The 13205-nt window shown below is 41.8% G+C and overlaps 1 protein-coding gene and 1 pseudogene across 1 annotated transcript in view; one reads left to right on the top strand and one right to left on the bottom strand.

The window, feature by feature from the left end:
* Positions 1–3572: 3572 nt before the first annotated feature.
* Radx (RPA1 related single stranded DNA binding protein, X-linked) overlaps positions 3573–13205 on the top strand; it is a 74997-nt gene continuing 65364 nt past the window's right edge. The window contains exon 1 of the mRNA XM_006997503.4: positions 3573–4643. Coding sequence (XP_006997565.1) covers positions 4001–4643 — 643 coding nt within the window. The 5' untranslated portion in view covers positions 3573–4000. The remainder of the gene's footprint in view (positions 4644–13205) is intronic.
* LOC102910551 (eukaryotic translation initiation factor 1 pseudogene) lies at positions 7921–8909 on the bottom strand (annotated as a pseudogene).

Below are 13205 nucleotides of genomic sequence, written 5' to 3'. Positions count from 1 at the left end.
GAGGGAAAGCTGGCAGGGAGACCAACTCAGCTACCACCCAGGCCCAGAACCAGGGCTATGAGTTAGCCCACCCTACATCCACCTCATCTATGAACTGCAGGTGAAGGGGCCTGCAGATCCAAAGCTGCAGAATCTCCATGACACAGGATAACAGGATATCCGAGAGGAGTCCCAGTGAGAGCTCAGTATTGATAGGGTAGCAGAAGCCAGAGGCTTCAGACCAGACCAATGACTCATAGCAATGAATACTTGAAAGTAAAGATGTATGGACTATATAGCGTATACTGCACTGGGCTACAACTACATGCCGAAATTTTGTTTTGTTTGTTTGTTTTTGTTTTTGCTTTGTTTTATTTTATTTTAGGGGTGAGTTTGCAAGGGAAGAGGGTGGATAACAAAGGGATGGGCAGATAAATGGGATCAGGATGCCTGATATGAAATCCACAAAGAACCAACAAAAAGTTTTTAAAAAAGAAAAGAATATAGAAACTTTGCAGTAAACTAAAAACAAAATAAAACGAAAAACAAACAACCCACCCCACAAAAAGCATTGAATTCCTTTTATGCATTGTGAAGGAAGCACAGGGAACACTGAGAACAAATCACTTCCTGCTCTCCAAAGGCTTATAATTTAGTTCCTTTTCATCCCAGGAGAGAGTCAGCAATGTCTGCAGATACACTTGATTGATTGTTATAGTATAGGTGGTAGAGAAGACCATGAACACTTCTAGCCATTTCACAAACCACAACAACATGCCCAGTGACAACTCATTTTTTCTAGCTTCAAACACCAAGAGTGCCCAGATGGGGAAAAGATTTAATTTTTTTTTGGTTGAAAATCATTAGGTAATAAGTGCTGAATTAGTGATATAAATAATGAGTGATGTGATTAAAAGATTATTGAAGGAGATGCCACGAAAGAAGGGGGCTCAAGTGGAAGTATCTTATCACTCCCTTCAAAATGCAGCCCCCCAGACAACTTCTTTGACTTTGTCTCCTGCCATTCTGCCTTTCCCCCTCTACTGGTGCCCACTTGGTTTTGCATTTTCTCAAAATCATCAAGCAAGCTCTGTCTTGTGGAATCTGCTATTGCTGCTCCTTGGGATTCAAGCACCCTGTCTTTGTTAGGGTTTCTATTGCTGTGACAAAACCCCATGACCAAAAAAGACAAGCTGGGGAGGAAACAGTTCATTTGGCTTACCCTTGAAAGAAATCAGGACAGGAACTCTAACGGGGCAGGAACCTGGAGGCAGGAGCTGATGAAGAGGCCACAGAAGAATGCTGCTTACTGGCTTCCTTCCCATGGCTTGCTCAGCCTGCTTTATTATAGAACTCAGGACCACCAGCCCAGGGATGGCACTATGTGGCCACAAGGGACCACCCTCCCCCATCAATCACTAATTAAGAAAATACAGCTGGATCTTATGGAGGCATTTTCTCAACTGAGATTCCCTCCTTTCAGATAACTCCAGTTTGTGTGTCAATTGACTAGCCAGCACACACTTACCACAGTTATCCCTTCAGTTTACTTTTTCACTTTCTACAGGTCCCATCTGTTCACTATCTTATCAGAGAGACTGTCTCTACTCATACCCGCCCCCTCTATTCCTTTTACCCTTGTTAAAAGTGTCCATAGCAAGGCTGTCCCTTGCCAAGAACACATAAGAAACATGTAGGTGGATGTGGATGTATCTCAGTTGGTACTTACCAAGCATGAATGAAGTCCTGCATTCTATCCCCAGACCCACATAAAACTGGGGTTGGTGGTACACACCAGTGATGACAGAAAGAGGGGGGAGGCTGCAGGCAGGAGGGCAACAAGTTCATCCTCAGCTGCAAAGGAATTCCAAGCCAGTCTGAAATACATGAGACCCCATTTAAAAAAAGAGGGGTGGGGGAAATGAATTATTTGCAGAATTACTATTATTCAAAAATTTAACAAAGGTAGAGTCGTTCAGCCCAAGCAATGGGGAGCTTGAACGAAGAGTGGTTATAGTCATCCCCAGTGGCCTACAATATTGCCTGCCTTTGAGTAGGGATTTCATAAATAATGAATAAAGAATGATAGAGTTCAAAATATAATAGAAAGCAGGTCATAACCACGTTTAAGAAGTGTTCTTTAAAATTAATACATTTTGTGTATGATAGCAGACTGGATACACTTAATAAATATTGTATGTTTAATTCTAACTATTCTGCTCAGTATATTCACTTTACAATTATCTTTGAAATATGCTTTATATTTAAGAAATACAGTTTTTGAACTGTGTATCCTTTCAGTATGACACCTAGGTATTATATTTATTTATTAAAAAATAAAATGCATTTTAAAAAGTATAATCTCAAGGTTGATGTTTAGCAAGCTAATTCTACGGGTTTTTCTTTTGTTTTGTTTTGTTTTGTTTTGTTTTGTTTTGTTTTGTTTTGTTTTCCGAGACAGGGTTTCTCTGTGTAACAGTGCTGCCTGTCCTGGAACTCACTCTGTAGTCCAAGCTGGCCTCTAATTCACAGAGATCCGCCTGCCTCTGGCCTCCCGGGTGCTGGGATTAAAGGCGTGTGCCACTGCCACCGCCACCGCCGCCGCCGCCGCCGCCGCCGCCGCCGCCGCCGCCGCCGCCGCCAACGCCGCCGCCAACGCCGCCGCCGCCAACGCCGCCGCCGCCAACGCCGCCGCCAACGCCGCCGCCGCCGCCGCCGCCACCACCCAAACTCTACATTTTTTAAATTTTCATTTGCACTTACTAATTCAACCACTCTGCACTCAGGGAGCTACTGCAGATAATTAATGCTAATAACAACAGCAGCTATTTTTTTAGCAGACTTTTGTGCTTGTGACTCCCCCGAAGGCTGTGCATACATTATCTGATTTTGATCATACTATATATCATATATACGTTCATATACGATCATATATATACGTTCGTGTATATTTACTAATTTAATGTGTTTGAATTTAAGAAACTATTTCTTGCCGGGCGGTGGTGGCGTATGCCTTTAATCCCAGCACTCGGGAGGCAGAGGCAGGTGGATCTCTGTGAGTTCGAGGCCAGCCTGGTCTACCAAGTGAGTCCCAGGAATGGTGCGAAGCTACACAAAGAAACCCTGTCTCGAAAAACCAAAAAACAAAAAACAAACAAAAAAAAACCTATTTCTTGGCTAGTAAGCACTAAGTTAGTAAATTATACATGAACGTGATAACACTGAATGCCGTTCTTTTGCCGGCCCAAGTCTCTGCTTTAGGACTAACAGAGCCTCCCTTTTGCTGCTTCCTATTTTTCCACTACATCTTGACGCTCTCCTTTCAGGGGGAGCCGGCAGCGCAGCGCTCCTTGCTCCTCCTCCTCGCTGCTGCGGTACTTTGGAAACCCCGACAATCATCACACTTCTCTCCTCCCAGTCTCGCGCCTCTCCTCCCCTCCCCAAATGGAACTCAGGCTGGGGGAACCCAAGGGCCGCAAGTACGCCCCGTACTTCTCTCGTGCTCTCCCTACAAACACTGTTTCGAAGTGTCAGATTAGCGGCTCCGAGAGCCGGCGGGACGGCTGATGCGCATGCGCGGAATCTCGCGCCTCGCTGGTGGGCGGGGCCAGACCGGTGGGGCTCCGACAGCCTCGCGCCGCTGTTCGCCCCGACAGCGTCGCGCGCACCTCCTCGCGCCCCGACAGCGTCGCGCGCACCTCCTCGCGCCCCGACAGCGTCGCGCGCACCTCCTCGCGCCCCGACAGCGTCGCGCGCACCTCCTCGCGCCCCGACAGCGTCGCGCGCACCTCGTTCCTCAGCGTCGCGCGTGCGCGAGCGCGCCTCTTCGCTCCTCGCCCTGTCAGTGTCGCGTGTCTGTTGGCTCCCTCAGCGTCGCGCGTCTCTTCGCTCTGACTGCCTCGTGCCTCTGTTCTTGCCGGTAGCGTCGCGCTTCTGTCCCCAGTCAGCGGCTCGTTTTCTCCCGGCTTTGGGACAGGGTAAAAAAGCTTTTAAGAGTGTGAGGAGTTGAGGTTTTCTCACAATGTCTGGTGAGTCGGGTCAGCCTGAGGCTGGACCCTCCCACGATGGCCTTTCCTGGCCTCAACCTGAGAGAGATAGGGCTGGGGTCCCCGGAGGAGTGATCCGAAGGGCTGTTGGCCAGAGACACAAGTCCTGGATCGAAAAGGTTTTTGAGCAGATAACGGGCTCCCCTAAACAGTGTGTCTCCCTTACGGAAGTGATGCCCGTCACTGTACTGGCCGTCCAAAGATACCTTTTAGAGGACGAGCCACGGAACATAGTGCCCAGGCCTCCCCTTTACTGCTATGATGTGACAATCTCCGACGGGGTGTACCAAGAGAAGTGCTACTTAGACCCCAGCCTAAACTTTCTTGTTTATCAGAATATCCTTAAAGTTGGCATAGAAATGAGAATTTCCAGAGTCTCGTGTCTTTACAACGAGAAAAGATTGGGCCAAGGAATCCTGTGCATAGATAAGGTCCACTGTGGGGAGACCCTAGATAATGTTTCTGTAGAGACTCCATTTAGAAACAGGGCGCATGAGGAGAAGCCAGAGAGGCCCCTGAGAGGCGGCAGGAGTCACTACCTGGCTCTGTGGAACAACGAAGATCCATACGGAGATATCTGGAAGGCCAACAAGCAACCTGAGGAATTCAACTTTAACAGTAAGTGATTGGAGGGAACGGAGGCAGGGTTTAAAGAATGTTCAGAGGCTGGCGTGGTGGCACACACCCAGAACACCAGAAGTTGGGGAGGCAGAGGCAAGAGAATTGAGGGCAAATTACGGGGTCGTCTCAGACCCAGAGAGACACCGTGTCTCAAAAACAGAGAGTAACAACAACAAAAACAGTTAAGTGTTTGGAACCCATATTAACAGGAAAAGAAAAAATTTTTTTTTTGTTTGTTTTTTTTTGTGGTTTTTTTTTGTGTGTGTGTGGGTTTTTTTTTTGTTTTTTTTTTTTTTTTGTCTGTGTGTGTGGTTTTTTTTTTTTTTTTTTTTTTGTATTGCTCCTTACAAGCCGGGAGTGGTAAACAGTCTTAACTTCATGCAGCCTGTTCCTCTCAGTTTTGATTGCAAAGTGCTATTCTTGATACCTCACTGTGGTTTAAATTTAGTTCGGCAGAAAGATTGAGGACTTCGTTTTCAGTACTCCTTCTGTGTTCAATATATATGTTTGGTTTGAATTAATCTCACTTGCAACCCTGTTTCAGTTGTGAAAAATAGATAGGTTGAAGAGTGTATTGATTTGGATTTTACATAAACCATGCAGCGTTGTATGTTTTAATATTTAGCATTTTTTCAAAGGAGATGTTCAGTCATGTGATGATTTACATGAACTAAAACACCATGTTTGTGTCATTGAATGTAGAAGTCGTGCAATTATTACTTTTAGAAGGTATGATGATTGTAGAAATGATCATTTTTTCTTGATACAGGAAGTTAATATTTCCTGTATCAGAAGTACGAAGTTAGCCTGAAAATGGCAGTTTGTCATCAATAAATGCTCTTTTAAAATCTTTTTGTATTAACACATAAAATTAAGGCAGATGATAACACTACAGGCTAAACACATAAGAAATGGGTACGGCAGAAAGTACCATAGAAAACAACTAAAAAGACTATAATCTTATATATTTACTGGTTTTAGGTCTTTTTTGTTTTTGTTTTTGGAGGCAGAGTCTCATATATCCCAGGCTAGCCCCCAATTCCTGCTCTTCCTGCCTCTGTCTCCCAAGTGCTGGGATTACAGGAGTACTTGACTATACCTGAGGATTCAACCCAGGATTTCCTGAATGCTAAGTAAGCACTGTTCCAGAGGAGCCCATTTGCCCAGCCCCACCCCTTTTCCCCTTTATATTGTTATCACAGTGCTAAGTCAGGGGCATCTTACTATGACAAACAGGAGTAACAAATTTGAACATTAAAAGATACCTTGTTCAAAAATATGCATTTATAGTAATATCCATTCAAAATGAGAAAAGAAAATGTTAGTAGAAATTTGTAGTCAATGATGGCTTAGATAACTTAAGACAAAAAAGCAAAGTAGCTGTGGTGTAAATGTTGTTCATCTATATTTTTAGAATTTAATTTATAAAAGAATAATTGACTCAGAATTTAAAGGGAGTTAATTATATATATATATATATGTATATATGTATATTTGGTTTCTGTTCTTTTTTTTTTTTTTTTTTTTTTTTTTGGTTTTTCGAGACAGGGTTTCTCTGTGTAGCTTTGCGCCTTTCCTGGAACTCACTTGGTAGCCCAGGCTGGCCTCGAACTCACAGAGATCCGCCTGGCTCTGCCTCCCGAGTGCTGGGATTAAAGGCGTGCGCCACCACCGCCCGGCTGGTTTCTGTTCTTAAGTCATATCCAGTAGATATCAAAGTGATATTTTATTACAAAAAGCAATGTCCATGTGCTAAAAAATTCAAACTGTGTATTTTAAAGTATATTGTGTTAAAATTGAGAGGTCCAAGTATATTAAAACCGTAGTAATAAGATCTAGGAAGTGAGTAAAATCAAGACTTAAGGTTTAATGTGTGTTTGAAATTGTAAATAATAAAATTTGGAATTAGTAAAATGCATCTTTAACCTTTGTATATCTTCAACATTCCTATCAAAATTACAAATTTGAGAGTTTGGTTTTCATTTTTGAAAACATAAAATTAATTACAAAATACTAATTTAATAAAAATAATTATGCATTTCAGGCACCTCTGGGGTATTTCTATAAACATAATATTCTACAGTATAGAAATACAACTTTTTTATTTTTATTTTTTTATTTTTCTTATTTTTGAAATATGATAACTTCTATAATTGTACCCATGTAGGTTAGTAATTTATTATTTTAAACTTTCTCAGTATTTTGAACAGTGCCAAATAAAAGTAAGATGTGTGAGAATTGGTTGTATTTGAGTATTTCTATTTAAAGGATGGATTCCTAGAAGTGGAATTGCTGGGTTAAAGAATATCTGAGTTTTTTTTTTTAATTTATTGGGCATTGATAAATTGTTTTCTGAAAATCTGTGCTAATTTAAATTGAACTGCATATGTATAAGTGTCTATGTCCCCATATCTTGCTCTTCTAAAATAGTGTCCTTTGGCTTTGTCCTAAATTTCTTCTAGAGTTAGGAACTAACCCTGAGGTTTCCAATGTGCCACAGAGGAAGGGCTTTATAAAAGCTGAGCCACACTCCAAGCTTGGCTTTTTATTATTCATTTACTGGATTTCTTTGCTCAATAGGTATTAATTTGTGTGTGCTATATACTGCATATTATTTTTGTAGTGCCCTGTCCATTTTCTGTAAACTTAGCTTAAGTTCTGTGCCTTTGAATCTTTTTATTAACCTTTAACTTTACACAGTAATATGAAAAGGGTTTATACAACCCTATCAATTGTACTCTTCGACATGGTTATATGGTCACTCTCCCATCAAGATCTAGAAAACCTCGGGCACCCAAAAAGTTTCTGTCTTGCTCGTTCCTTGATTATACCCTACTTGAAAAGTGGCAGCTCACACTGCAACCTTACTTATAAACATTTTTTTTCTATTTTTAAAAAAAAATATTTTGAGGCAAGGTCTCATACCTCGGACTGGCCTTGAAGTTATCCCCTGACTCTAGCTTCCAAGTGCTGGGACACACCAGGGTTTGTTTGTTTTTCTAGTTTTAATTTTTTGGCTCTTTGCAGTTTATTGCATGAAGGAGTTACACTAGTCCAAGTTAAAAGCGATTACATTATACAAGCTGTGAGGTTGTTTTTTTTTTTTTTTTTTTTTTTTTTGGTTTTTCGGGACAGGGTTTCTCTGTGTAGCTTTGCGCCTTTCCTGGATCTCACTTGGTAGCCCAGGCTGGCCTCGGCTCTGCCTCAGGGACAGAAGGGAAATTCTACTCATTGCTAGGAATTCCTCACTTAAGCTTCAGAGAGTCACAAGCAATCAACACCCATGGACCTTCAGCTGATCGTCCTAAGCCCATCCAATCTTTATCAGGAACTGGCATATGTTGTTGTGCTGGTCACCCTATATAGCTCAGTTACTTCTCCGTATTCTGGATGCTCAATTACAGTACCATTGCAGGCAAATTTCCTCTTAAATGCTTTGACTAGTTTCTTTTTATCGTAATCATCAGCGATCCCTTGTACAGTAGTAAAGGTGTTCCTGCTGTTTCCCTGTTGAATTTTTTTGTTTGTTTGTTTGTTTGTTTGTTTTTCGAGACAGGGTTTCTCTGTGTAGCTTTGCGCCTTTCCTGGAGCTCGCTTGGTAGCCCAGGCTGGCTTCGAACTCACAGAGATCCGCCTGGCTCTGCCTCCGGAGTGCTGGGATTAAAGGCGTGTGCCGCCGCCGCCGCCGCCGCCGCCGCCGCCGCCGCCGCCGCCGCCGCCGCCACCGCCGCTGCCGCCGCCGCCCCCCGGCTAAATCTTTTTTTTTTTTTTTTTTTTGGTTTTTGGTTTTTTCAAGACAGGGTTTCTTTGTGTAGCTTTGCGCCTTTTCTGGAGCTCACTTGGTAGCCCAGGCTGGCCTCGAACTCACAGAGATTCGCCTGTCTCTGCCTCCCGAGTGCTGGGATTAAAGGCGTGTGCCGCCGCCGCCGCCGCCGCCGCCGCCGCCGCCGCCGCCGCCGCCGCCGCCGCCCGGCTAAATCTTTTTTTTTTTTTTTTTTTTTGGTTTTTGGTTTTTCGAGACAGGGTTTCTTTGTGTAGCTTTGCGCCTTTCCTGGAACTCACTCTGTAGACCAGGCTGGCCTCGAACTCACAGAGATCCGCCTGTCTCTGCCTCCCGAGTGCTGGGATTAAAGGTGTGTGCCACCACCGCCGCCCCGCTTCCTGTTGAATTCTTATATGGATATAATCCTCAGTGCCAGCAGGAAGCAGGTCATCACCCTTACTTGCATCAGCAAAGGGGTTCAGGTTTTGGATAGCAGACATATGATTAGATTCCTTTTCCTAGGTGGAAAAGGCCTGCGGCCTTCTGAAAGGCCGTTGCAGGAGGGAGAAGGCAGGGACGGCGGGAAGCGGGGGCGCTCGAAGGAGAGGCAGCTGAGTCCTCAGCGGCAGCTCAGTGACTGGGGCTCTAGTTTTAATTTTTTACACTTATTTATTTATTTGTGGGTATGGGGCTGGCAGGGCAGAGAATACAGGAGTACCTTGATGTCACTGTGAGTGTGTATAGGTCATAGAACAACTTTGAGGTATAGGTTCTCTCCTTGAACCATATGGGTCCAGGGTGGAAAGCACCTTTACCCACTGAGTCATCTTGCTTGCCTTTTTTCTAGCTTTTGGAGTCAGAGTCTTACCTTACAGTCCAGGCTGGCCTAGAATTCAGTTCTGCAGTCTCTGAGATCACAAGCATGTGGACTGCTATGTGCTGCTTTTTGTTGTTTACCTTGTTTGTTTGTTATTATTTATTTATTTTGTGTGTTTGAGTGCTTTGCCTTCATGCATGTATATGCACAATGTGTGAGCCTGGTGCCCAAGGAGGCCAGGTGTTAGATGCCCTGAAACTGGAGTTACAGATGATTGTGATCCATGTGGTTGCTGAACACTGAATACATATTCTCTGCAAGAGCAACAAGTACTTTTAACTGCTGAGCCATCTCTCCAGCTCCTGGAGAAAAGTACTGAGTTCTGCCGTTGTATCATGAAAACAGCCCTAGACAATATGTCAATTACTACGTCTGGTTGTATTAACACAGGACTTCATGCAAAGCAGGGATTATTTTATTTTTTATTTTATTTTATTATTTTATTTTGAGATGGACTACAGTACATGCTGGTGTGGAACCTCTGTTCTTCTTTCCCAAGCTTCCTTAGTCCGGGGGTTAAGAGTATATGCTACCAAATCTGGGGTTATTTATTTATTTACTTATTTATGTGTGTTTGGCTAGAGATTGAACTTGAACCTTGCCCATGCTCTGCAAGACTATACTACTGAGATATATCTTTAACTCTTATTTTTTTTATTTTGAGACAGGGTCTGATTGAGTTGCTTAGATTGACCTTCAATTTACTCTGTAACCCAAGCAGGCTGTCTTTCTGTTGTTGTTGTTTGTTTGTTTGTGTGTGTGTGTGTGTGTGGTTTTTTTTTTTGTTTTTTTGAGACAGTTTCTCTGTGTAGAGAGTTTGGCTGTCCTGGAACTCACTCTGTAGACCAGGCTGACCTCGAATTCAAAGAGATCCTCCTGGCTCTTCCTACCGAGTGCTGGGATTAAAGGCAAGAGTCACCACCACCCAGCCTGTACTGATAGGTTTTTGTTGTTGTTGTTGTTGTTTGTTTGTTTTGTTTTGTTGTTGTTTTTTGTTTTTTGTTTTTTGGTTGTTTTTTTTTTTTTTTTTTTTTTCTTCCCCGAGGCGGGCGGCGTTCAAGACAGGTTTCTCTGTGTAGTTTTGGTGCCTGTCCTGGATCTCGCTCTGTAGGTACTGGTGGTTTTTAAAAAGTACACTTTACTCTTAAAGAATTTTGAGGCTGGAGAGTTGGCTTAGTGGGTAGGAGCAGGAGTGCAGTGAGGTCTCATACTTTGCAAGCATGAAACCTGACTTTGGATCCCAGCTTCCACACTAAATAAAAAGCTTGGTACTGTAGTGTTTGAGACAGGAGTGAGAGACCCTCTCTGTCTTAAAGGAGTAAGGCAGAGTGATAGAGCTGGATCCCTAATGTCCTCCTCTGCCCACAACACATGCTTACACATTGTTATCTGTATTATTAATAGTGCACCTAAGCCCTTATGCATTCTAGAAAGGAAAGGTGCTATACCACTGAGCTAAATTCCCAGCCCTTCCAAATACTGATTTTTTTTCTTTTTGTTAGTACTGACGAATTCATAGCTTCATGCATAGTAAGCCAGTGCTCTGCAAACTAAGCTATATTCCCCAGTCCTAACTTTATTTGGAAGAAATGGTCAGTTTTCAAAAGAATGTTGTTTATAGTAATATATTTAGGTTTATTTTATTAAATTAATTGGTGGTTTCTTCATTTCTAAGTGTAGAATTTAAATATCAACTAATCAGTATAACCCACATAAACAACAGCGCTTACAGGTATTTAATATCTTTTTTTGGTTTTTGGTTTTTTGAGGCAGGGTTTCTTTGTGTAGCTTTGGAGCCTTTCCTGGAACTCAGTCTGTAGCCCAGGCTATCCTCAAACTCACAGAGATCTGCCTGCCTCTGCCTCCCAATTGCTGGGATTAAAAGCATGTGCCACCATGGCCTGGCAGTATTTAATATCTTTTGGGCCAGGCATGGGAACTCATGACTTTTATTTGAGCCCTTGGGAAGCAGAGGCAAATGGATCTCTGAGTTTGATGCCAGCCTGGGCTACTTAGTGAGATCCAGGCCATCCAGGGCTACATAAAGAGACCCTGTCTCAAATAACCTCTCCCTGCAATAAAAGGTATTTACTAATTTTTAAGAATGTTAACAGGTCTTGAGACTTAAATTTTTGAGAATAACCGTTCCATTGTCTAAATTTTGCATTAAGTATCTAAGTTCTTGTCATTCTTTTTTGATAATGAAGCATATGTATTACAATGAATTTACACAGATAACTCATTATCTATAATTGGCCTATAATTATGTGTTAGGTTTGAGAATTATCTATATTCTGTAAAGTTTTGTAAGTTAAAAATATAATCTTGGAAAGCTGTCAACTGGCCAAGTAGTGTCTAAACACAGCTAACTGAAAACCGTGTATCTCTTGAATACATTTCAGTTTATAGAGGAGATGCATTTACTTTACTCAAGTACCCCATGTTCATTGCATATAATTCAAAGCTTTTCTGTGATTTGACTATATTGAAAAGGAAATTGCTTAATTACATCATATTAACTATTAGGGCCTCTGAGTCTGTGCTAGTAATATATTTTGAGAATTTGGTATCCATAGTACCTTAATATACTGCAAAGTTTGTTTTTATGCATTACAGGAATAATTAAAACATAATATTTAAACTTACTAAAAATAAATTATAAGTATGACTGTCTTGCTAAAATAATGACTAGCAAATACATTATATAAATGGAAATGGAGTATATTTCAGCAAATATATTATGATATATGTATAGTACCTAGAGGTTGTGGTTTTAAAATTTATATTGTGGGCTATGAAAACAAAATATAGAGAGAATTGGAGATAAAAATCCCTTTAATGATGGAAAACTAAAATCATATTTACAATTTAATCCTTAAAGATGGTGAACAGCCTTTAAACAGTTTTTTTTTTATCTCAATCAGACCTGGAGATTAAAATGTTTCAAATGAATTATATGGTGTATATGAAAATAGTAAGTGCTATATGGGAAAACAGAATGAATGGCCAATACATAAGGGGTTGGTTTCAGTAGGGTAGTTAGGGATGTCACAGAGAAGTGCCCTTTGAGCCAAATTTGGAGAGGGGAGGAAGGAAGTCACTATATATCTAAGATGAAGACATTACAGAAATGGAGGAGCAAGTGAGAAAACAGTGCCAAATATGGTATGTTTGGAGAAGATGGAATCTGTACACATGAGGCAGAAGTGAGGACCATACAGAAATGTGTCAGAAACAATTATCTAATCTGCTGTGAGAGCTGGTGCATGGCCCTAATCTCAGCACCTGCTTTGATGAAGCAGGAGTATCAGGAGTTTCAGTTCAGCACAGACTGAGTAAATAAAAAATACCTCTGCACATGTGCATGTTTGTGTGTCCATGCCTGCACATGCTTTGTTTGAAAATGTAGGCTCGTAGGCTTAGATGTACCATGGCACGTGTGTGGAGTCCTTGCCTTCCATTTTGTCATCCTCAGAAAGACTGACTATCCACCTCCTTTGAGATGGTGCCTCTTGTTGACTTTCAGCTCACTGATTAGGCTAGATTGGCTGGCTGGTAAGCCTCAAGGAACCTATTTCCTCCGCCTTCCCTGTGCGGGGATTACAAATGGCTGTCATTTTAACATGGCTTTCAGTGATTGAGCTCAGTTCCTTGCACTTGTAAGGAAAGCATTTCACCAATGGAACCATTCCCAGTGCCTCAACTTTTAATTTTTGTAAGATAATTAAATGTATTGATTAAAGGAAAAATTGAGTGGAGGAAAATATCAAGAGATGGATTTAGATCCAAAATTTGCATAATGTAATGAAATGTTTGGTGTGGTAGAAGGCAAATTAGAGGAAACACTGTTTTACTTTATGTGTTTATCTAATTCTATATGGTAAGTTCTCTAACACGTTAGTTGTTCTTTGTATGTAAT

Source organism: Peromyscus maniculatus, chromosome X (assembly GCF_049852395.1).
Source record: "Peromyscus maniculatus bairdii isolate BWxNUB_F1_BW_parent chromosome X, HU_Pman_BW_mat_3.1, whole genome shotgun sequence".
NCBI classification, from domain to species: Eukaryota; Metazoa; Chordata; class Mammalia; order Rodentia; family Cricetidae; genus Peromyscus; species Peromyscus maniculatus.
Note: the sequence above shows the minus strand (reverse complement) of the source record. Positions and strands in the feature narration are given on the sequence as shown.